At 37.7% G+C, this 21,638-nt stretch overlaps 1 protein-coding gene across 3 annotated transcripts in view; it reads right to left on the bottom strand.

Annotated features, from left to right (window-relative positions):
- Window positions 1-232: 232 nt before the first annotated feature.
- Azin1 (antizyme inhibitor 1) overlaps window positions 233-21,638 on the bottom strand; it is a 31,106-nt gene continuing 9,700 nt past the window's right edge. Inside the window, exons 1-11 of one of the 3 annotated variants that reach the window (XM_029547986.1) lie at window positions 19,292-19,442; window positions 13,625-13,821; window positions 12,517-12,690; window positions 10,940-11,112; window positions 9,518-9,652; window positions 7,339-7,420; window positions 6,396-6,470; window positions 5,568-5,730; window positions 4,312-4,427; window positions 3,554-3,768; window positions 235-2,538 (exon numbers count right to left, since the gene is read on the bottom strand). In XM_029547986.1, coding sequence (XP_029403846.1) covers window positions 2,427-2,538; window positions 3,554-3,768; window positions 4,312-4,427; window positions 5,568-5,730; window positions 6,396-6,470; window positions 7,339-7,420; window positions 9,518-9,652; window positions 10,940-11,112; window positions 12,517-12,690; window positions 13,625-13,726 — 1,347 coding nt within the window. In that variant the 5' untranslated portion in view covers window positions 13,727-13,821; window positions 19,292-19,442 and the 3' untranslated portion in view covers window positions 235-2,426. Of the gene's footprint in view, window positions 2,539-3,553; window positions 3,769-4,311; window positions 4,428-5,567; window positions 5,731-6,395; window positions 6,471-7,338; window positions 7,421-9,517; window positions 9,653-10,939; window positions 11,113-12,516; window positions 12,691-13,624; window positions 13,822-19,291; window positions 19,443-21,638 lie in introns of those variants that run through there. The other 2 variants (XM_029547987.1, XM_021216461.2) reach the window with 2 other exon arrangements.

Genomic DNA, 21,638 nt, shown 5'->3' on the forward strand with positions numbered 1-21,638 from the left:
AACAAACAACTGAGGATGGAGTTTCAACAGGCCAAACCGTTTAGTAATTATGTTTTTTTTTTTTTTTAAACTAAGCAGCATCAACATAATACAACTAATAGATTCAACATCACCCAGGTTTTAAAAGGTGGTCCCATGAATATCCGTTCATTAAAAGTTTCATTGTGCTAGGCAATTCCCAAATCACTTTACTTTTAACAGATTCTGAAAGAACGTGGGCAATATACACAAATTAATTCATAAAATTTCACGTCTATTTCATGATAGAAGCCATCAAAGTAAAGCATGAGGAATAAAAACATTTTATCTGTGTATTCAGAATCACACACAAGTTACCTTTACAGTTCAATTTACTATATATAGAAATCATTTNGGTTTTATATTTGCAATTAAATTTGAACTGAGATTACAATATCATATAAAAAGATTTTACATTAATNATTCTTAAGCATACCAAATTGAAATACATAGGTTTGACTTTAGATTTATGGCAAACAGTCTTCAAATACAATACAGACATTCTTAAGTTTACCTATCATTCACATGTGAGATTAGCAATTTTGGGCTGTGTTACATACAACCACTCTCCTATGCAGATGGCAAAACTGATATGCCACAAAGACCAAGCCTGTACAGTCAAGCCAAGGACTCAAGTTATACCACCCTTTAAGTTTTGGCATTTCTGGACCACAACAATGCATATGGTAGCTTGGAATTTTGCATAAAACCCCATTTATNCCTTGGAAAAAAGTCCAAGGACAACTAGATGACAATGGACTGGGGTCCTTAGTTATTTTTATTATTAATAGAACCCATGATATTCAAGTGGGCAATATTCAAATCAAAAATATTAAGCACCTACTGGTTTGATTTGAAATTAGAGATTCATGATCAATTTCTTTCCACCTTGAAATCAAGGTGTAAGATCCAGCTAGCTATTCAAGTGCATCCCACACTTCTCCTATGTAGCACAGGCAGAATCTTCTGTCCGTTGGCACCAAAGTGAAGTCACATTTCCTCTTGGAGGACAGGAATCCCACTTGTGAACATAGAGTAAGTTAGGAAAAGTGACCCCTGTGAGTTGTCTCATTACTACTGTGGTTCTGAGACTTTAGGACTAACACACTAGCAGTGAACAAAGCCAAAATTCCTGTCAACAGTGTCAGGTTAGTGATGCTAAATCCTCCCCACCTCCACCAAGCTTTAGTACGAAGGAAGAATTACTAAGCTTGAACGAATGGGAAATAACAAGAAACTAAGGGAAGGGACTAGGTTTAAACCAATATCAACAACAACAACAAAATTCCAATTTGATACTATTACAAGTGAGAAAGTGTGCTTCACCACCCCAAAGCCCTCTGGATATAAATGTCTGTGTGAAGGAAGGGGCATTGGGATGCTGGAAAAAGACAGACATAGCCCTTCTTTAAGGTTAGGGTTCTGCAGTCCTCTGCAGTCGCTTACCCCCTTCCCACCAAGTTTTCAGTGTTTAATAAAATCTTTTCTATCAGCCAAAAGATTTGTGATTCAAAGATTTACTAAGGTACTCTATGCATCCTATCTATACAGAAACACCTATTATTACAATTGGTTTATGCAGGATTAACATTTTTTGGTGTTAAAATTGTTAAACATCATGCTTACTGCACGTCAACTCTCCATAATAAATCTGAACTTCACAATGATTACCAAACACGTCTACTTAAATTACTAATTAAATAACTAAAAAGTATACTGAGCCACACCAAACTTAAATGGGCCATAAAGAAACTCACCCTCAAACAGACCACACACAACTAGTTCAAAGCTACCTCTGCTAGCTAGCCCCATTCCCAAAGTTTTAGCCTGAAAAACAGTAAAATCTACACAAAGTTTTATTGCAATCATACAAGGGTTACATTAGGTCAAATACAACAAATACTATGATGCAATTTTACATTTATTAAACTACAGTTCAAAAGCACAAATTTACACATCCTAAATACACTAAACATATCTAATGAAGTCACACTGGTCTTCCACTCACATGTGATATATCTGGGTGAAAGACATCAACTTTACAAGACTTTTAATAGGAATCCTTATTATAAAAACTGTGTACTTGTATGTAAACGATTTGATGGGGAACCCAGTTAATGGGCTTCCATCTCCACTAAGTCATCCATTTTGTTGCATATTTTATTTTAAACGCTTAAGGGGTGGGTCAAACTGGTATGTTTAAATCTGGATACATTATCTAAATCCCCTATTATCCCCAATGAATTATAGATGAAAGCTGATTTTGTCTGGTCCCAAATAGCTATTACTATGAATTTGTTTCCAAGAAAATTAACAGAATAAAGATTGATTTTTTCCCCCCCACACTGGAATGTAGACCAGACAAGCTTAACCTGCGACTTCAGATCTAAAGAAGCGTTAATGCCTGTTTAAGCTTCAGTGGAAAAGCTGTCTTCTTGGCTCAGCTGAATACAAGAGGGTGCAAAGAAGAAGTTTTTCATCATTGCATCTGAAGTAATTCCAGCATCCTGCATCTCATACCTGTATTTGTGAAGAAATAAGCAAAGCTCAGGATTTAAATACTTTTATCACACAAATACAATGAAACAGGTAGTTAATTCAGTCTTCCAGTCCCTCCTAAAACATTGACTATTTTGGGGGCCAGAGAGATGGCTGGTAAAAACTTGTCATAAGCCTGATAGATAATAAATTTAATCTCTGAAACCCATGTTAGACAGTTTTGTGGCCTGGAGGAATGCCTCGTTGGTTTAGAGCACACACTGACTGGAGTTTGACTCCCTACAACCATTAGGTAAGGTAGGGCAGTCTGGAGTTATTCCAGTTCCAGGGAATCTGACTTCTGTGTGGGAATAGCACCCATTCTTCACACAGCCATACACAGGAACACAAGGTTAAACTTAAAATGGGGGAAGGGGGGATCTACTAGGGGGACAGGAGGTGTACTATATGTTAGTGCTTGTGTGTCAGGCCAGCAGTCATCCTCTGGTACTGTCTCCAACTGCTCTCCACCTCATTTTTTTGAGACAGGGTCTCTTATCTTGAGCCTAAAACTCAAACATTGACAAGACAGCCAGGTCCAGGGGTAAACCCATTTCAGCCCCTTTTCTTACTACTCAATTCCATACTAGGGTCACCCCAATTCAGCTGCCTATGTGGCAGCCATCTCCACAGCCCCAAGACTTATCATCTACTTTTATTTAAAAAGCTGAAGAAACTTAAGAAGGAACGATCATTGGGTGTGATACCACATGTTAATTCCAGTAGACTTAGTCCTGAAAGGACAGCTGTGTCTCTGGGGTGTGTGCATGACACCCCTGCCCCTGGGACAACCAAGATTATATATGTAGAGACCCTGTCTCAAACAAAACAAAGAAAAGGGAAACTATTACCTTTATCTGCCCTGCTGTGAAATTTACATGAAATTCTCACTTGAATGTTTCTTTTTCTTAGTACTTTAAGTTATGCATATGTTATATAAGGTATCAGTAAACTGTCACTCATATATCCCACCTGCTTTTCAATAAAATCACCTTACCAATCATTGAATGACATCATGAAATAAATAGCTGGCCTCTGAAAATCATTAAAAGCATTTGGTTCATGGAAAGAATCTGCTCCCATGTTATCAAAGATAAGCCAGTCTCCCACATTCAGCTCAGGAAGAAGACAGCTTCCCACGATTTGATCAAGCTCATCACAGGATGGACCCCAAAGGCTGCTTGTAAACAGAGGCTCATCTTCCTTGTATTTCTGTAGGAAAAAAAAAAATTTGTCAAATTTTTTAAGGTATTTGAGTAGATGAGTAAAAAGCAGGTTCAGTTTTTCAACGATCAGGCATAAGTCTCAATTATCATTAACTCCACAACAAGGAAATAAACTTAAAAAGACCAGAACATGAATCCTAGGGAAAACACTCAAAACAAAACAAAAGCTAAGACAAGGTGTAAGGAGGTAGGGATTCCTGTCAGTTGAATTCAGGACTTTGTACATAATGAGAATGGACTCTGATCTCTATTCAAGTCCCTACAGATAAAGAAAATTTTTAGTTACATTTCTCTGTATGCATATTTGTAAGGTATATGGTATGTATATATGTTTGCTTAGGCATGCATGACTGCATGAATGAAGGTCAGAGGACAACTTGCATGGATCAGTTCTCTTTTGTTGCCATGAAGACCCTATGGCTTAGTTAGTGCCTCACCCACTCAGCCACCCAGCAGGCTTGGTTTTTTGGTTTGTTTTGAAACTGCCAAAAACATTTTGGAAAAAAAAAAAAAAAAAAAAAAAACTTGCCTTGTGAACCTCTGGAATGGTATTTAAGTCCTCAGAAAGCTTACTCGCAAAAGAACCATAAACACCATCATTCATGTAATACACGAAGGCTGGCTCATCACTCCCATTTTTTTCTACTGAAATAAATAAAAGATGAATTTAAAACAACAAATGAGCACACCTTACTCCACACACAGGAATCCTACTCTCAATAGAATCAACACTCCCTTCTTGGGTTTTAAATTCTCCCCACCAGGAAAACAAGTCAGGGCTCCATGGAGAAAATGACTCAATATAGTACTGAGGCTGGGAAAGAACAATGGGCCCCAAACACCTTGATTTACCAGGAGGTAAAGCATAAAGAGGCCTATTGTTGTGGTCCACATCTACAGTCCTGACATCTCACATAGCTACACGGTTGGGTCAGTGACTGTCTAGCTCGCCTGTACTTCAGAGTAAGACCTGGTTTCTAAATAAACAAATAGGTGCAAAGTCCAGGGAGCTGGGAAGATGCCTCACAGTTAAGAGCATGCAGCTCTTTCAGGACCCAAAGTTCAACTCCATCACCCTCGTCAAGCAGATCACAACTGCCTCTAACCCCAGCTCCAAGGGATCCCACTCCTCTAGCCTGTTAGCACTTATACTCATTTTCACAAGCATACATAAACCACACACTTACACACAAGATTCAAAATCTTAAAACAAACAAACCCTATAATACAAAACTCGTCAAGTACCCATCACCCAAGCCCAAATATAACAACCACCAATATTAGAACAGACTATTATTATGTGTTTCCTAATTTGATAAGAATATTCTAAAACTCTGGTGAAATTCCTGAACCCCGTCCCACAAGATGAATAATCAACTCAAATCAAAACAGTCTACTCTTCAAAACTATCACAGTAAACAAAGCAAAGGAGAAAACCCACACACAATGGGGTCCTGGATGAATTCTAAGGAAAAAGGGAACCAGAAAGGAACAGTAGTGAGAAAGCCAACTTTTCTATGAAGATTATTCCACAATGAAAATTATCATTGATTTTATTAATGTAAGCCATTATTTCTACAATGACACAGGCCAATTTCTGTTGGTTTGACTTGGGGGTAGATTTAAAGAATTCTTCTGTCACTCTAGTAAAGTAAGAGGTAGATTCTCCACCCAAGACAAGAGGAATGTAGCAAAACCACAACAAAATACAAGCTTTTAGAGCAAAAATCACAAGGTGGTGTAATTGTATCTAAAACATGAGATATAAACTTATAACTTACTTACCTCCAGAGGAAAATTTATCATTTTCAACAACTTTCTTAGCAATAATATTGACTGCAAGTGTAAACGCAGAAGATACATAGTAGCTTCCAGGTTCTGAAATTATCTGAATGCCAGATCCTTCAGGGAAGTAAATATCCAAAAGAGGACTGATAACATGATTAACCTATGAGATTCAAATTATAGATTTAAATTTTAATACTGGATTATAGAACGCTAGGTTGAAAAGCTACTAAAAGCTCCTAAAGAAAACTATTATTCAATTCCAACCTAGCAGGGATTTTCAATTAAGCAAGCTTTTACTGTTATTTGGTAACAGTCACAATAGCATTAATCAAAAAAAAAAAAAAAAAAAAAAAAAAAAATTCAATTCTAATACTGTACTCAAATTGGTACAAACAGAAAAGTAAAATTTCAATTGGTCCCTTCTAGACATCACAGAATAGAGACAGGAGTAATATGCATCTTGCTATTGTAGTCACTAAGTTGGGAGTTCATATGTGACAGACATATAATACAAAAAAATATAACTCAAAACAATACATTTTATAAGCTATGGGTGTAGCTCAGTAGCTGAATATTTGCCTAGCTTATGAGTGTGAATTTGGTGCTTAGCACATAAGCAAATCAACGAGTGTCTTTGTGATCTGGTAGTGTTCATAGAATTTCAAATTAACTAGGTCTAGTTTCCTGTTTGTTTTCTTAGAAATTTGAAGACCTTAGAGGCCTTAGTTTTATGCTTCTATAAAAATTCTGATCCAGGTAAACACAAATTATGTAGCAAAGAAAGCAGATTATCCCAATATAGCCAACCCCTGAAAAAATATCTACCTCTTCCAACTGAATTTCAGTTCCTGTGAAGCCTCCACCGATGTCTAACATGTTCATTGTAAAGCCAAACTCTCCCTAGAGACCAAAAAAAACCTGTTTTTCAAATTGCAATGTATATAAAAACAATAAACAAAAACAAATCCCATCTTCCTAGTTAGGTAAATATTTCTGACTTTTAGTAATAACAGTAACTTTGATTTTTTTTTTAAGTTTTTTTTGTTTCTTATTCTATGACCAGCTTTACACTTTTTTCCCAGGCAGTCTTTATGTAGGCTGTCCTCAAACATCTTCTCGCCTTAGCTTTCTCAGTACTCAAGTTACTAGCACATGTCTGCTACCAAAACTCAGCTTCTTTGATTCTTACTATCAGGAAGAGATTAAATGTTATATATTTATTTTATCTCCTTGATCTTGCCTGTGCTTTCTTTTTAAGACATTAAATTTCTACTTCATCGTTTTGTATGGAAGCCTTAGTCTTTCTAGTATAAAAATCAAAAGCCAGGTGTGGTGACCTACATCTTTAATCCCAAGACTGGGAGGCAGAGGTAGGCAGTTCTGAGTTTGAGGCCAGCCAGGGCTACACAGAGAGAAACTGCTTGGAAAAACATAAAATAAACAAATGAATAAAATGATAAAAATCAGGTATGGAGGATTGCAGGACTAGAAATATGGCTCAGTGGTTAAGAGGCCTTGCTACTTGCAGAGGACCTGTGTTCAGTTCTCAACTTTACAGCAGTTCTAGGAGCTCTGACCTCTGGGGCACCAGGTATAAAACATGGTGCACATACATACATGTAAGCAAAAACATATACATAAAATCTAAAAAACTTCAAATTATGTGTGTACTATACTAATTTTAGGCAACAATTAGTTCATACTAGCTAAAAACTATTCAGAAATAAATTAACACCCTGGTTGAAAACAAGAGAATTAGAGAACTTACAGCCATGTCAAACACACATCGAGCATCAGACAGAGCATGTACATATACTTGATATTCTTTGCAAGCACTTGACACATGAAACCTGAAAGAAATAAGGTGGTAATTGGAAGAAGCATGGCTTTGAAGCACTTTCAGTAATTCCTTTCAATTATCACTCAGTATGATCATACTATTGAGTATGCTTTTTAACTTTACCAAATATTTGGTTCAAGAGTAGAATCTAATTACCCAAGTTATGCTGCAATGTTCAAAAAATAGTGTAACTCTATAAACAAAAGTCCATTTTAGTAAGTCAGGCATCAATTACTACACATGCTAGGTTTGTTTTTTTTTTCCTGAACTTGACATATAAACTAAAGTTACCTAGGAAAAGGAACCTCAAGTGAGAAACTGCCTCCATCAGATTGGTCTGCGTGCATATCTGTAGGGCACAATTCTTTTCATTGATATGGGAGAGCCCAGCCCAGTATGAATAATGTCACTTATATGGACAGTATAAGGTAGGCTGAGCAAGTCACAGAGAGAAAGCCAGGAGCCATTGGTCTGTGGTCTCTGCTTCAGTTCCTCTGTACAGGCTCTTGCCTTGAGTCCCTATCTCAGCTTTCCTTGATAGACCTATAAGCCAAACCCCTTCCCTTCCCAACTGTTTCCCATAGCAACAGAAAGCTAACACAGAACGTAACAGTTCACGGATTAAAATATGACTTACTTTTATGTTACATACTTTTATGTATGTAACAAAGCAACAAGCACCACCAATTAAATGGCATCACAAACTCCTTCATTTGAACCCTAAATCATCTTAATAGAGTTCTAGAGAGCAAGATCCTGTCCTAAACAAATAAAAATCCAACCAAACTAAATCAAACCAAATCAATATACGCGAGTGCTCTATCTTCATGTATACCAGAAGAGGGCATCAAATCATATTAAGATGGTTGAGAGTCACCATGTGGTTGCTGCGAATTGAGCTCAGAAGCTCTGAAAGAACAGCCAGTCCTGCTGGGCGTGGTAGTGCACGCCTTTAATCCCAGCACTTGGGAGGCAGGCGGATTTCTGAGTTCATGGCCAACCTGGTCTACAGAGTTCCAGGACAGCCACAGAGAAACCCTGTCTCGAAAAACCAAAAAAACCAAACCAAACCAAACCAGCCAGTCCTCTTACCCGCTGAGCCATCTCTCCAGCACCAAACCACCCAATTGTGTCTTGGTTTCTTCATATGGATGGATGGATGGATGGATGGATGGATGGAAGGAAGGAAGGAAGGAAGGAAGGAAGGAAGGAAGGAAAAGCCTACCGCCCCGATCCTGCTTTAGAGCTGGCCTGAAACTCATAATCCCCCTTCCTATCTCTAATCCCTGAATGCTGGGATTATAGGCATCACCACACCTAGCTTCAAAGTCTGACTTACTGAAGTGCCATTGAGGATTAAGAGACAAAAACAAAAACAAAAGAAACATCGAAATGATTTGTACAATTTGTAGGTTGAACATCATCTTAAAAAGTATTAGAATTTCGAAGAATTTCCTCATTCAAATTATGATGATGGGGGGCTGGTGAGATGGCTCAGTGGGTAAGAGCACCCGACTGCTCTTCTGAAGGTCCGGAGTTCAAATCCCAGCAACCACATGGTGTGTCATAACCATCCGTAACAAGATCTGATGCCCTCTTCTGGAGTGTCTGAAGACAACTACAGTGTACTTACATATAATAAATAAATAAATCTTAAAAAAAAAAAAATGATGATGATGATGATACAACGCATCAACATACCCAACACTTGGGAAGTAAAGCAGACTCTCAGGTTTAGTCAACCAGAGTTACATAGTAAGACTGTCTCAAAAAACAAAGAAAATCATTAAAAGGAAAGATGGTGTAGGAAGATGGGTATGTAGTACAGCTTGATAAAGCAAAGGCTTGAGTTCAATGCCTAGCACTGCAACAGCAAATAAATTATCCTGTACTACCTTGTTGCTCTAATATGTAACCTTACTTAAAACAGTATACAATTCAGGAGGCAGAGGCAGGTAGAGCTTTCTGAGTTTGAGGATACCCTGATCTACACAGCTGCACAGCTAACTCCAAGACCACATAGAGAGACCCTATCTAAAAAAAAACAAACAAAAAAGAAAAGACGTGTTTATTCTTTTCCATACTAAAAAACATTATAAATACTCACTTAACCCCAATTATTTGGACATCAAGTTCCTTGGCACATTCCAAAAGATGCCTACAATTCTTCAGTGTAGTGCCAAACTTCATGTTACCATCTTCACCTCCAATATTATCTTCTGTTGCAATATGTAGTAAAACCCTAAGAGAAGGGGAAGATGATTGGGGCAGAGTTGGTTTACATCATCATCAGCACATGTGAAGCCTGAAGACTGTAGGAAGTATGTTGATTATGTTGCCAGTATTCCCAAATCCAGCGATGGATGAATCAAGTGAACCTAATGAAAAACAATCCTGTATAGAGAAAAAACTAGCAATTAGGGCCTAAGGCATGAAGCTTGCAAGGATGGGATTATGGAAAATGGAGCAAGTTAAAATTCTGTTGTAGCAGCATGAGTATCAGTTGGGCTCTGGAATGAAAGATGACATTACTTCCAAATAAAGTCCATCAGTCCATGAATCTACCAAAAAAGACTAAATTCAACAGCAATGCCATCAACGTCTTTCAATAAAAATAGTAATAAGGGCCTTTAAAATTACCAAAGTTCCTAGAGTTTTCTAGTTAGCCAAAGAAGCCAATCCTTGCCTGTTTTCTGAATACTGAGCAAATTTCTTTGAGGAAAAACACGTGTTTCTTGTAATTTCCCCCCCAAGACCTTTAGCCAAATGTTTTCAGGGTAATGAATGCCTTTATACCATTAAAGCCACCAAGTTAGACCATTATCTTTCTTTTTTAAAGATTTATTTATTTATTATATGTAAGTACACTGTAGCTGTCTTCAGACACACCAGAAGAGGGCGTCAGATCTCATTACAGGTGGTTGTGAGCCACCATGTGGTTGCTGGGATTTGAACTCCGGACCTTCAGAAGAACACTCAGTGCTCTTACCCGTTGAGCCATCTCTCCAGCCCGACCATTATCTTTCAACCTTCTTAATGCTCCAACAGTTTATGTTGTGGTGACCCTTACCATAAAATTATTTTCGTTGCTACTTCATAACTGTTATAAATCATAATGTAAATAGATGTGTTTTACAGTGGGCTTAGGAGACCCCTGTGAAAGAGTCATTTGATCCCCAAAAGCTGAGAATCTGCAGTTGAGAAATGCTGAATCAGGCAAAAGATACACAAGCTTCTAGGAATATACATAAACTTTTAGGAACACACAGAGCTCTGACCATAATTTGATGATCGCACCATGAAACTGTTCCATGAGCTAGTAAGTCATATCCCAGAATGTATCGCTGTATCTCAATTCCATAAAAATGATCACAAGAGGGCAGAAAGTAAAATGCTTCCAGCCTTTCTCATAAATTCCAAATAATGTTAAGTTACAATACATACTGACTCTGCCATTATTGCTCCCCTTCAATAGCTTGACAAACTATGCTAAGTAGCAACATTTTCAAGTACTTAGGTATACACTTACTTGGCATTTGGGTGATTCCTTGCAATTTTCTTTAATTCAATTTCATTGTCACATGTCATAATATTTACTCCAACTTTTGCTGCATACTTTATCTGAGACACTTGCTTACAAGGACTTGTGAAAATGATGTTTTCTGGAGATACACCCAATTCTTGCACTAAAGCCATTTCATTCTATAAAAGATTTATTAACACAATCATTTAACAGAAAAATTTTTAATTACTTTTTGAGTACTTTATCCTTCTTTTCCCTGCCGAAGGCTGAGGACTGAACCCAAGAGCACATACCTTCTAAAGTGTTTCATAAATTAGTTTTATCTTTTAATTAAACCAATATTATGTCCCAGGAATTCACATTTTGGTAATGCTTTCCTACACTTGTGTTTTAAAAACAAATAGGACCAGTGAGCTAGCTCAGCCTAAGGGCACAATGTTGCCAAGTCTAATTAACTGAGTTCAATCCCCTGGACCTATATAGTAGAACAATGAACCCATCAAAGAGTTGTCCTGACTTTCACAGGTGCACATGGAACTTGTGAACATCCACACAAAAATACAGTAAAATTTAGAATCTTTTATATATATATATATATTTGTGTGTGTGTGTTCTCCCCCTCCCTCTGGAGAATTGACCTCAGAAGCTAGACACACTGGATCCCCTGGAGCTGGAGTTACAGGTAGGTGGTTGTGACCTCCTGGGTGCTGGGAAAAGGAGCATGTACTCTTCTTAACTACTGAGCCATGCCCTCCACCCTCACAAAAGACACTTAAAATCTCAAAGGTTATATTTACTGCAGTCAAGACTCTTCGAACAGGACTGTGGATACAGCTCAATTGTTAAACACTCTAAGCTCTGGGTTTGATTCACAGAACCATATGAATTGGGTTGGGTGTAGTAGACCCTTATCTAGCTGTCCCCTAGAAATTCAAAGACAGAAAGTTTTAAAACCATCTTGAGCTGTTTCAAAAGAAACAGAGATTCTGTTTCAAAAGAAAAGTACAAAGAGAAAAAGAGTAGGGAATTATTTTGAGAGGGAAGTTTCCAAACCCTAGGCTGGCTCAAACTCATTATGTCACTAAGAATAGCTTTGAACTCCTGAACTTGAATCTAACTCCAAAATGTTGGAATTAAAGAAAACAACTATCATAGCGAACAATAAAGAACATTGCTACTCTTGCACAGAACCTGAGTTGGATTCCCAGCACTGTTTACACGGAACTGTACAATCAACCTTAACTCTATTCCCAGTGAATCCGACAACCACTTCTGGCCTGTCAGTAGCAGGTAAGCAATGTGGTACATATACAAACACAAGAGAAAAAAAATAATTTTAAAATAAAATCTTTTTTTTAAAACATTCTTGATTGATAAAAATGTTTCTCCAAAGTTCACCAGTGTGACATCTCTTTTATCAATACACTTGAAAAATTAGTAGACTTCCTATGATTAAGTGTAGTAAAAGACTCCATTTAAATAGTTATTTTAAAAGCCAAACATCAAACTTCTTGTATTTGTTCTAATGGTGTCTAGGAGTTAGCGATTTCAAAATGCTTTTAGTGGAAAAGAGAAATACTTACTTTGCTGGAACAAGCAAACCCAGTTCCAAGAGCTGCCAAGATCTCAAGTACAGCTGGAGTGGAGTTGCACTTCACCGTGTAAAATGGCTTTATCTGGGCCACCACGTTCTGCCACTGACTGTGCTTCTTCACGATCTTCCCAAGATCCCCCACAAAAAATGCATTTTTTCCTGTCTATTGATGATAATGAAAGAGAAAAATAAAAAAACGACTGAAAAGAAGATACACGGGAAAGAATATACCCACTATGCTTAATTAAGTAGTTAAAGGTAAAGGACAAATTGTCACTAAATATGCAATGACTTTTAATGTCAAATAGAATGGATATAAGTAGTATTTCTACCTGATATGAGAAAAGCAAGATTTAATTAAGAGTATTCTAACAAGCTGAAGAGATGGCTCAGTGGTTAAGAGCACTAACAGCTCTTCCAGAGATCCTGAGTTCAATTCCCAGCAACCACATGGTGGCTCACAACCATCTGTAATAGGATCTGATGCCCTTTACTGGTGTCTGAAGACAGCTACAGTGTACTCATATAAATAAAATAAATCTTTAAAAAGCAAAAACAAAAAGGTGTCCTAAGAATATGATATGAATAGCTTTTGTTTTTAGTGGTTGTCTAGCATCATCAAGTGCCAGTCCTCCTCAAGAGTCTGGATAACAAAGTAGAGAAATAGGTGAAATTTGCTAGGAGATGTGGTCTTATTTGTATACTGAAGGTCAAGAATCTACTTTTACTGAAAACTAGAGTAACTTTAGAGATCTTCAAGAAACCTGGAGAACACAAGAAATCTGGCTTTCACAAAGAAAAACTGTGCTACACTGTTCACATAAATAAATGGAAATAATCTTATAATAAAATGAAAAGAAATGACTTAAAAGTAGCAATAAACAGGGTTCTATGATCATTTCCTGGTAGTAGATAGTAACTAGTATAATTGATCAATCTGTATCAACACAAACTGGCAAGGACAAATGAAAATAAAGTTGCAAGAGTTACCTGGACCAAGTTCTTTTAATCAAATCAGTGTATGAGAAACATAACCAATCCTATTTTCAAATTTGGAAAATTACCAACATCATACTTGAGCAATATGGCACACTTACCAGGGTATGTTCATAAACATAGTTATCAATAACATTTCCAAGGTTTGTTCCTTCATCCAACAGGCCAACGGAGTAGTTCGCATCGTCAATAAATCCTTTCATCTCAGCCGTATTCCACAAAGCCGAAAGTCATAAACCAGGAAAAACAAGAGACGGGCCACCAAGCCTATGTCTGGGTCCTTAGAATATGCAACAAACTGTCAAAACAGAAGTTAGATCAAACTCAACATTATTTCAGTAATTAAAACATAGATATATTGAGTGAATCACTAAAATTGTCAAGTATTCAATTCTGTGAGGAATTTATGTGATCACTCAACACTTCCAAAGTCACTGGACTTTTGATATTATTTTAAAAGTAAATTAAATGAGGAGGTTGGGAAGATGGTTTAGTCAGTATGTACTTGCTATGTAAGCATGAGTTCTTGTCTCCAGCATCCACACTGAAAAGTCAGGTATAATAATGGATGCATACCATCCAAAAGCTGGACAAGCAGTTAATCTAGCTATAATGGGTGAGCTATGAATTTAGTAAGAGAGCTTATCTCAAAAAAGATGAACAGTGACTGGCAAGATAACCAATGTTGACCTCTGATCTATGTAGCAACACACACAAGCAGGCCAGGAATAGAGGCATATAATCCCAGCACTCCCAGCACAGGAGGTCAAGAGTTTAGTTGGTTACTTAAATTCCTATCTCCCTAAATACCACATAAATAAATACAGATATAAAAAATTTAAAGTAAGCTCAATATAACTTTCTAAAAAGACAATCTCACACATAGATCACATGACCTAACGTTGTAAAGTTAAGTGTAGATACTTGTGGACACAGTGAGTTCCATGACAGCTAAGGCTAGGTAGAGACCATGTTTCAAACAAATAAATAAAAAAATGTAAGTATAGGGGCTGGAGAGATAGCTCAGTAGTTAAGAGCACTGACTGATCTTCCAGAGATCCCAAGTTCAATTCCCAGCAACCACATGGTGGCTCACAACCATCTGTAACGGGATCTGATGCCTTCTTCTGGTATCTCTGAAGACAGCTACAGAGTACTCATATAAAATAAATCTTTAAAAAACAAAAAACGTACGTATAAATGTTTATATTCTAATAGTTAAACTTGGCAGCTTATGCTAGTAATCCTAGCCCTTGGGCTAAGGCAAGAGATTATCATGAATTTGAGGCTAGCCTAGACTATACAAAATGAGATGCTATTTCAACACATGCACGCACGCAAGCACGAATGCACAACCTAGAGTAGGTAAAGGAAGAGGGACCGGTAAGGGGCAGTCTGCAGCTATTCTAGGTCTTAACTTCAAGTTAAGATGGCAGTCTTACAGCCTATCTGCAATTTAGAAGAATATGGAAAATTCAGCTACTGGTCTATGCAATAACCCTTGCCAATTCCTAAGAGACTGGCCTAGCAATGACAGATCCGAGGAGGCTCCTGGTTTTAAGTGCCCATGGCTATGAATAATGTTTAAATGAGTATTTCCATGTAATAGTTATAATTCTCTTTGTTACAAATCTAAAAGACATGCCTTGTATCTCTCCAAAGGATGCTAAGCTAGGATTGGAATTTAGGATAGACCCTGTTTTAAACAGTGTGACTCTCGCTAGAATATAAATTCTAAGGATATAATCTATCAGGCACCAAGAGTAATAGATGAACAAAGTAAGCCAGGCAAGGTGGCGCAGGCCTTTAATCCCAGCACTCGGGAGGCAGAGGCAGGAGGATTTCTGAGTTCGAGGCCAGCCTGGTTTACAAAGTGAGTTCCAGGACTATACAGAGAAACCCTGTCTCGAAAAACCAAAAAAAAAAAAAAAAAAAAAAAAAAAGTAAAGAACTTCCAATTACACTTTACATCACTTGTTGTTTAAAAGCCAGCTTTATTTAATAAGCCCCTCCCAACACACGCACACAATTAAGAGGTTAGAGAGATGGCCCAGCAGTTAAGAGCTCTTTTGTTCTTAGCTAGGCACAGTATTGTATGCCTTTAATCCCAGCACTGAGGAGTTTTGAGACCATCTTGGTGGTCTATAAAGGAGTTCCAGGACCACCATGTTTGCTACACAGCAAAATTCATTTTGGGGGAGAAAAAAAAGTCAGGTTTGGCTACCAGAACCCACATGGTGGCTCACAACAACCATCCTCAACTACAGTTTCTAAAGATCCAGTGCTCGCTCTCTTCTGACCTTTATAGGAACAAGGCATGCACATATAAACCCTAGGGAGCTTATACACATAACACATTTTTAAAAACTACAATCAAGATCTTTAGCCTAGTATGGTAGAATTGCATATCTACAATTGCAGCACTCAAGGACAAGACAGAATTTAGAAGTTGAAATAATCTGAAACTTGGCTTTGTTTATAAATCTCAGTATTCTTTTTTTTAAAAAAAAAAAAAAAAAAAAAAACTATACACATTGCAGTATTTAGGTCTCTTGGGTTGGTTGTGGACCCCTACAGGTAACTGATGCCAAATGTAAACATTCTGCCTTTTAAAGACAGTTCAGAAGAGCCTCAATTTATCATGGCTCAAAAGATCCTCAGTATTTATGAAAACAACAGGCTCATTGGATGAGTCTTACTTGGTCAATGCGATATTCTCAGAGACTTTTCTAGAGTATTATCATGGGGCTATCCATGAACTTTTAACATATGTGCAACAATATGTATCTCTATTAGTATATATACTTGTTACCACTCATACAAGTAATTTTTCTCATGTCACTTTAGCAATCAATCTCTAATATTCCAATTAACCAAACACCTTTTAAATTTCAAATATTAACTGACTAAACCAAAACAGTGGACAAAGAATGGTACTGTTAGCCGGGCGTGGTGGCGCACGCCTTTAATCCCAGAATTTGGGAGGCAAAGGCAGGCGGATTTCTGAGTCCGAGGTCAGCCTGGTCTACAAAGTGAGTTCCAGGACAGCCAGAGCTATACAGAGAAACCCTGTCTCGAAAAAAACAAAAAAGAATGGTACTGATGATAAGAATAAAAATGAAATATGGGGCTGGTGAGATGGCTCAGTGGGTAAGAGCACCTGACTGCTCTTCCCAAGGTCCGGAGTTCAAATCCCAGCAACCACATGGTGGCTCATAACCATCCGTAACAAGAACTGACTCCCTCTTCTGGAGTGTCTGAAGACAGCTACAGTGTACTTACATATAATAAATAAATAAATAAATCTTAAAAAAAAAAAAGAAATACGAACAAAGCATAATCTGGCTCTGAAAGAAGCCAGGAGAGTGCTTAGGAAAGTGTTCACTCACTCATCTGTAAGATGGGACTGTCACTTTAGAAGCAAATACAGGGTTGCCTGACACAGGCTGTTACAAGGATGGTATATTGGCAAATAACCTTAATCTTGGCACTCAGGAGGCAGAGGCAACCAACTTGAGCTCTGTGCATTCAAGGGCCGCAGCCTAATCTATTCAAGGAGAACCTGCCCCAATAAGGTAAAATACATTTCAAATACATTTCTATTATGACACAGCTAAATCCACAAAAACAAATGTAATGTGATACATGCCTTTGATTTCCTTGCACTAAGATACACAATAAAGTTATTAAATCATATTATAGAAGTTTTGATGCATTTATCTTCATTTCTGAGATTCCCACAAATTACAAGCCCACACCTGAGTCAAGGACATACGAACAATAAAGTTCATATTAAGAATACTGATGTTTTGCGTTTTGTAGTCTGGCATCAAACCCAGTGCCTTCCATAACCCTATGTGTAACGGAAAGTTCTTGTAAGAGATGGTGATACAACAAAGTCTCTGTAGGTATCAAGTTCATCCTCCAGGAGACTGAAGCACCCAGCATAGTAAGAAGTACCAGGTCTTGGCTTGATGCCCCAGCACAGCATAAACTGCATAAAGTGGGTGCTGAAGAGCCTATAATTCTAGCCCTTGTGGGGCCAAGGCAGAAGGACCAGAAGCTTAAGATCTTTTCCCAGTCATACAGTGAGTTCAAGGTTAGACATAGCTACATGAAATCAAACACACACACACAAAACCAAGACCAAACCCAAAGCAAAAAAAAAAACAAAACAAAACAAAACAAAACAAAAACAAAATAATCAAAAACAGATCCACCTTCTACAATCTTAAAACTGTTAAGGCCCTGCAGCCTTAACACACAAGTAACTAACAAACTGTTAAGTTATATGCTAGATCCAGAAAAACTTGATTTGATAAATAATATGCAATATATATCCTCAGGAGACCAGATTTCTATAGTCCTCTAAGCCAACAAACTCAGTGTCACTGAGCTTTGGGGAAGGGATGCAGAACTGAGATATAGCTCAATTGGTACAGTGCTTATCTAGCCTGCCTGAGGCTCAGACTCAATCAGGGCATGACAATACACACCATAATCCCAGTACTAAGGAGAGGCAGCACTGGAAACTCTAGGTGATTGCTGGCTATAAGTTTGACAGCCTAGGTTAAATGAGACACTTCTCATTTGGTAATTTGGTAGCACAGTATTTCAAACAATTGGAAAGGGGTTAAGCAAAGTCTTGGTAGCTTGACCTTTTGCCTTTCCTACATCCACTATACCTTATTTTCACTGAAGGAGCCCCTAAAAAGCAGTATAATAAAGACTCCAGGACTCTTTGCTTTCAATTTTGAGTTTTAAAAAATACCTTCTTTTGTGTGTGTTTGTGTGGAGGTTTAGGACTACCTGAAGTAGAGTTCTCCACCACATGGATTCTTCTGGAAACTGAATTCAGGTTGAGAAGATTGGCTGCAACACTGCAGCTTTACTTGCTAGGCAATTTTCTTCATTTTAGAAAAAAAATATGTAAAAAAGACAAATTTTGCTTAACTGCTAGTAAAGATATATTTTGTTTTTAAGAGGTATTAATAAACCAGGTTATGTATGATAGAATATGCCTTTAATCTCAGCAACGGGAGGCAGAGGCAGGCAGATTTCTGAGTTCAAAGCCAGCCTGGCTTACATATTGAGTTTTAGGACAGCCAAGGCTATAGAGAAAAAAAAAATACAAAAACTAAACACCAACCAACCAACCAAAGGAAAGGAGGAAAGGAGAGGAAGAAGAGAGAGAAGAAGAGCTCGTGGTGATAGAGCTTCAAGTTAATCCACAAGGGGCTGTTTTCCAAACCTTTCTAAAGTTCTCTTCACTAAAAACAGACTTTCTTGGATGCGGTGGTACAGGCCTGTAAAATCCTAGCACTGAAGAAAGTTTGAAACAGGAAGACCGTTCCAAGTGTTAAAAGTGAGCACAGAGTACAGTGAAACTCAAAAGTAAAAAACAATTTCTAAAAAGTATTCTCTATTTACTACCATATTGAAAGCTACTTTTAGCAACTAAATACCTATTAATATATGACTAAAAGCTCATTTAGTGTTGCTGAAATCCCAACACTATTTATTGTTGTAAAGAATTTCCTTTTGAACTCATGGCTGGGGAAAAAAAAAAACTAACATTTCTTATTTACACCTGTATGTTGGTGTTTTGATTTTGATAATACATTTTCCATGAAGAAGCTGCCAAAAGAAACAATGGCTGCAAAGAACCACACATTGTTCCCTGGAGTCTTACACGAGGTGGCTGAGTCCTCATGTTCACTCCCAAGAGTAATGGCTGCTGGCAGCTGTGCACTTGCCTTGTTACACACCTGCTACAAAGGCTTCTATATAGTTGATTGCACTTCAGAAGAAACTGATACATCTTTCATATAATCACAAGATAATCCTGGCAGCAACAGCCCACTTGACACCAAGCTGGATGAATATGAGTCTTGGGTTTCTGAAGTGAAGACCTCCCTGGAAGTAGAACAGGGAGAGCTGAAAGGTTGAGAGTATTGTTTCACAAACACCTAAACAGGAAACCCAACCTTAATAAATAAAGCCAACCACTTCTCAACAGGACCTTTACTCACTAAAAATGAAAATATATTTTGAAATGTATACTATAGTTACTGTAAAGATGCCTAACACAAGCATTCCTACTGTATTTCACGTAAGCATTAGATGGCTCAACACTCAGCTTCAAAAATATACAAGAGTGTCTAAGCTCCTCTCTGTATTCCATCTGCCAACAGAAAAATATTGCTTATCACACAAGATAACTTTGGAAGTAACAGACTAAAAACCACTAGAAGCAGCTTCTAGAGGATGACTGCACTATTAAGGACCTCCAGGAGGAAAAAGGCACCAAGAAGCTACATACTAAATAAAGGAGATAGCTGGGATACCCCAATGAGTGGTAAAAAGATAACAGTACTTAAGCCATTAATGGACCAGAAACCACCTACGTAGACAGAGCACTCACGATACCCAGAACAGGGTCTGCCTCAACAGACAGTAACTGGAAAGCTAATAATTACAATTTAAAAACACTTATTATAGATGAAACACTCACTGTGCCTAGACAAAAAACATGTCCATGAAGAGTTACATTAAAAACAAGAACAAGAATGAACAGAAGACATGAAAGAAGAGATTAAGAAATGAACACAGCTTACTTTAAAATATAAGATGATTCACAATAAACATTTAGAAACTTTGTTAAAAGATTTATGTTTTGCAAGGACTGGCAGTACACACCTTTAGTCTCAGCACTTAAGAGGCAGACAGGCAGATCTCATCAAAGCCAACCTGGACTACATAGTTAAAATCACGTGTCTATGTTTGTATTGTATGCATATACATGTACCTATGCCTATGGAAGCCAGAAGAGGGCACTGGATTCCCTGGAGCTGGAGGTGTAGGTTGTTATAAATACACCCTGACATTAAATGTGAATTCCCTGCAAAAGCATAAGTGCTCTAACTACTTGGCACTACCCCGGTTGCCCTCCCCTCTCACCCCCTGAATTAATTTTACTTATGTGTATTGTATAACTGTCTGTGCATAAACATAGGTGTCTGGGAGGGTACCTAGAGTTGGAGTTGTGACTGTGAGGTACCAGCCACAAATGCTTTCTAGAAACTGAAATCAGGTCATCTGCAAGAGCAACATATACTCTAAACTGCTGAGCACCATATCTCCCAAGCACCAAATAATAAAATATCTCAATGACCAAATTAAAGGACTTTTACAGCCAAATTATACTCATGCATGTAGACCTTCCTATAGTCTGGTACAAGTGACACTAGCCTACTGAATGGCAAACTAGGTAAGATGTTCAAGAGTCTAGGGCAAATAACTAGGAGCAGAAGATTTCAAATGGCAAATAGCTTAAGTCTTTTACTTGTTTTCCCATTATGTATTCATATACACTCCAGGAGTTAATGGGATAAAAATCATTCATTTTAAAGACTATCTCAGGATTATTGTGGTTTCCATGTAGAACATAGTAGAAAATATCAACCTACTCTTAATTACACCAAGTTTGACATATTATGATGCTGAGCTAAGAAAATATAGAGCCAGATATGGTGGTACACATCTTTAATCCCAGAAGAGACAGCAAAGCAGGTGAATCACTGTGATTTTTGAGGCCACCCTGATCTACACAGGATAGACAGCTGTACAAATTCAGAGATAACCTGGGCCCGAAAACAAAGAGCAAAAAGGGAAATTATACATTTTTATTCTACTCATTATTGTGTGTGCATATGCCCCTGTAGGCATGTAGACATCAGTGGAGACTCTAAAGTCAGTTTGTTTCCTCCATCCTATATGGCTTCCAGGGATTAAATGCTTGCCAACTCAACCATTCATTGAACCAGTACGAAGTAAACATTTATTTTTAACAACTTAATGACAGATCTTTGCAGTAATGAGCAAGTAAATTAAAATTTTAACTTACAACATACAGCTAATACTGGTTTCAGTCTACACGACAGCGCTGTATCCTAAAAATGCTGATCTTAAAACACCCAACTAGAATATTCAACCGAAAACCCTCCTAGGTCAAAAAACCTGAGATAGTTTAGGAGAATAGTGATTTTGTTACACTTTTGTTAACAGCTCATCTGTCTCTGTCTGTCTGTCTGTCTGTCTCTCTCTCTCTCTCTC

Source organism: Mus pahari, chromosome 17, assembly GCF_900095145.1.
Source record: "Mus pahari chromosome 17, PAHARI_EIJ_v1.1, whole genome shotgun sequence".
Lineage (NCBI taxonomy): Eukaryota > Metazoa > Chordata > Mammalia > Rodentia > Muridae > Mus > Mus pahari.